The sequence below is a fragment of the Dermacentor albipictus genome, unplaced genomic scaffold (assembly GCF_038994185.2).
Source record: "Dermacentor albipictus isolate Rhodes 1998 colony unplaced genomic scaffold, USDA_Dalb.pri_finalv2 scaffold_17, whole genome shotgun sequence".
In the NCBI taxonomy this organism is placed as follows: Eukaryota; Metazoa; Arthropoda; class Arachnida; order Ixodida; family Ixodidae; genus Dermacentor; species Dermacentor albipictus.
In genome coordinates this window covers 10,387,281-10,391,290 of record NW_027225571.1, presented here as the reverse complement: position 1 = coordinate 10,391,290, position 4,010 = coordinate 10,387,281, and the positions used below count along the sequence as shown (strand labels likewise).

Below are 4,010 nucleotides of genomic sequence, written 5' to 3'. Positions count from 1 at the left end.
TAACAATCCACAGCAGTGTGAGGCTGCAAAAGCTGGCGCCGCTCGCGAGATGATTGGCACGACGAAGGAGAAAAAAAGCCCGCCCCTCCGCGCGCCGTTGCACGGGGCTCGCGAAGGCAGCTCGAGTGGCCAGAGCAGCCCCGGCTGAGACCACGGCAGGCGGCCGTTCTCGAAACTGCGGGCGCTGCTCGCCGTGAGGCCCGGCCTTCCACCCGATTCCCGGTGAGCTCGACGGCCGAGGACGACGCCGGGTCGAGCCAGTGGCCGCGGAGAACTGACGCCGAGCGAGGAGGACGCTGAGCCCCGCCGCCATGACGCTCGAGGAGGGTCAAGCCGAGAAGGAAGCGGCCCCGCCCAGGAAGACCCGGGCGAAGCGGAAGCCGGCTGCTGCCGACGACGGGGGCAGTCCATCCGAAGAGGCACCCGTCGTCAAGCGGCCGCGAGGAAGGACTGCCAAGGACCCGTCCAAACCAACGACGGGGTCCCGGTCTGTGAAACCAGGAACGCCGAAAGCCAACGCGACCACGGCTTCAGCCAAGGTGAGGAAGGCCTCCGATGAAGCGGCACGCGACGCCGACGTGAACGTCCCGTCCACCAGCAAGGGACTTTCACAAAAGGCGCCGAAAGTGAGCCGCAAGACGCAACCACGGAGCTCCTCCCCCGCAGATGCCTCCACGGTCGCTGCCAGGGCTACCAAGCGACGGCACCGCTCGCGTAGTCACTCCCACGCCAGCAGCAGCCACCACCATGCCAGGAGGGGAAGGAGCCGTGGCGCATCTCGACACTCGTCCCGCCGCGGCCGAGGTGGCCGCAAGCACAGAGGCAGTCACCGAGGGACGTCCCGCACCAGCTCGGAGAGCACCCACGGGAGAAAGCGGGGACGCCGCAGCCGACGCCACCGCTCCCTGAGCACCTCGTCTGCAGCGAGCACGGCAACCAAGACTGGCGGGAGACGGCGCCGCCACGCCCGTAGCAACCGCTCGTCGTCGAGCCGTGGAGGCAGGCGTGCCAAGTCCAAGATGGCGGCAAGCAGATCTTCCTCGAGATCACGGCGGGCCAAGCGGACGAGTGCTGCCAAGGCCGCGAAAAGTGGCAGACGCAAGTGACCCCAGTGATCGGTGAAGGACGCCGGTCAGATCTAGAGGAAATCCAAACTTTGGTTTCGCCTTGGCGACCCGTTGAAGGTCGAGAAATTAATAAGCGCCCCCGTTTCACTGATAACTTCGACCGGAACGTCTCTGAAATGATTCAAAATAAATTATGCTACCAACGTGCCAAACTTTTGTACAATTATTGCTTGCAGAGGTGGTTTGCAAGGGTGTTTGTTAATCCTAATAGGTGTCTTGAGTTTTATGAATGCAAGCGCAGCAAGGCAAGTATGGTTGAAGAGGGCTTGTAGCAGCTCTTTGTTGGCGTCTCGACCGGCCGAGTCGTTCAGGGCTGGCAGCGCTGGAGGGAGAGGATAACGCATGGATAAATCGCGGACGCCGTGGTCCCAGAGTATGGGTAATAAATGTTTAATGCTGGAACCCTTCCCACTCAACAATCTGTACTTTAGCTTTTGCAGCGAAGCTCTATATCGCTAGGGTCCCTTGTATTTTTGTTCTCCCCTAACAGACCCTAGCCTCATCAATCGCTCGTACCCCGTATATGCAAGCACATATAATGTAAAGGCTCATAGTACCGTAAGGCGGAGGCTACAAGCACTCGGCAAAGTGCACCGAACAGTGCATGCATTCTTTCGACTCACGCATCCAAAGTACAGAACAGCATACGTTTCAATAAAGAACAAGCTCAATAGAGGCACCCGGACCACCTAATTGATCATAAGGCGGTCGTGATAGGAATGGGAAGCACGTAACACTCCCCGCAAACGTTTACCGGTAAACATTACTGCTTCGCAAGCTTCCGCGGCCACGCCAGCTTTCGACGTGGGGTGTTACGCGCGAGGCCGTTCGTATATAGAATAATCAGCCTAGCAACTCATTGCAGTGTTCTTGCAGCACCGCCACGGGCGGCACCGTGCTGTCAAAATTACGATTTCTGTCATTCGTACTATTAATCTAACATGCCACTACCAACATCACTCCAAAGTCATAAATCATTGCACACCAGACTCAGTAATTCTAGTAGTGGTTGTAAACAGTTTCGCTGCTCATCCGCCTTTCCGTATTCCAATGGCTCAAAAAATGTTTCTGGAGTCTTTCCTTTTATTACCAAGAAAGAGAGGGTGGCACCGTGCTATGTGTAATTACTCTTGCCATGTTAAGAAGGACTTGTCATTAGTGCTTGAAGAAAAATATCCTTTATGACAGGAATTTGGTCACTATTCACTTGTTCTTTTGCTTGCCTCAAGTGATGGGTCGTATCAACGCAGGGGATAGACAGCACCAGAATGATTGAACTGTACATCCGGGCAAAATACCAAAAGGAGTTAAGTGGAAATATTCAAAAAGAAGGCAACTGAACCATATCATAAATTCTGGGGGGCTTATTCATTAATCAAATTACCTTTGGAAGATAGGCAAGTTCAGCCTCCTATCTTTTTAGCATTTGGAAGTGATTGTAAATGTTGTACTTTCGTTTATTGCATCCTAATGTTCACGTACATAATTTGTACACTTAACTGGAAGGTAGTGACATGGTTGTTGGGTCGGTCAGAGTAAATAAAAAACACCATGACGCTGGCACTTTCAGTGAAGCAGATGTGACATTCGCAGCAGGCACGACTTATGTTAAGTACCTGAGGTCACAGATCAGTTGTATGGAATCCCACAAATTGGAGGAACCGTCATGGAAAGGAAACTTGTCATCCACCCGAGTGTAGCACAAAGGTACATCGAGAACCCTACGAGTCTCATAAAGAAAACGTCGCAGTTGATGAAAAATTCATTCTGGTCCGGTATTCGAACCCGGGATCAGCGGCTTTCTTGGGTGGTCGCTATGCCATCTGAGCGCGCCCGCATGCTAGCAGATCGCAGTGCGATCTATTAGCCTCCTTTTAGCTGCAATCGGTTCCAACCACCCCTCGTAGTTTCGTTCTACATTCTGACTGATGACAGTTTTCGGTTTTTGTTGTTCGGTTTTATGTATGTGTCAATTTTCGAAAGAGAGGAGCCGAATACAGCGCAAGAAATGGGGCGGAGGGAGGGGCCCAAAAGGTAGAGTGAGTTTCCTGTCACCTCACTGTAGCCAGTGTACCCAGTGAGCCTGTAACCAGTAGAGCTATGGACGATACGTGCTATTGGGGTGGCACTCAACCTTACTGCTGTTACGTTTCGCCTCCGACGTGCGGTATAGCCGGCGCGGATGCAATGGACGCCGGGGGTTTGTTTACAGCGGCGGACGTTTTGGCCAGTTCAGCGCTGCCCAACGCCTCCTACCAAGCGCGTCCAGGCATGTTTCAATGCCACGTGTCTTCGTGTGTGTGCGTGTGTGTGTGTGTGCATGTTGGTGCCCACGCTTGTCAAAGCGAGGCAGCCGGGGAGAGGAGCTCCCCAACTGTGAAGCGAGGAGGTCTGACCGGCGCCGGCCCGGCGGATACGTCACTTCTTGTCACAACGCTTCCATGCGCCGCCGTCACGTGCGCCTCTATCGAGGTGTTCCTTTTTGCCCTCGACTCCGAGAGTATAAAAGCAGCTGCCTCCGGACGCCAAGAGAGAGGCTTCGATTTCTTCTGTCGAGTAACCTGGTCTCCCATTTCTCCACTTCGGTCGACCTGACCGGTCGCTTTTGCGATGCTAGAATAAACAAGTTGTTCTGTTAGCTGTCGACTCATCCTTTGCCAGGACCTTCGGATGCTTCCAGCTGTGCCCCACGCTGCCAGGCCAACGCTACCTTTGGGGCTTGCGACCCAGATGCAACAACTGGCTGCCAGCGGTGAGATCGCGACAACGGAGGCCAGCAGCGAAGATATGCAGTTGACTGTATGCTGAGCAGCACAACGACCATGCGGGAGCAGTGCAACGAGCTCTGTGTGATGACTGGTTGCGTGTAGCGGAACGACTGCA

The 4,010-nt window shown here is 54.4% G+C and overlaps 1 protein-coding gene across 1 annotated transcript; it reads left to right on the top strand.

Annotated features, from left to right (window-relative positions):
* The first annotated feature begins 311 nt into the window (after nt 1–311).
* Nucleotides 312–1,106, top strand: LOC135909404 (micronuclear linker histone polyprotein-like). Its single transcript, XM_065441345.2, has one exon. The coding sequence runs from the start codon at nt 312–314 to the stop codon at nt 1,104–1,106; it is 795 nt and encodes a 264-aa protein (XP_065297417.2).
* The last annotated feature ends 2,904 nt before the right edge of the window (nt 1,107–4,010 follow it).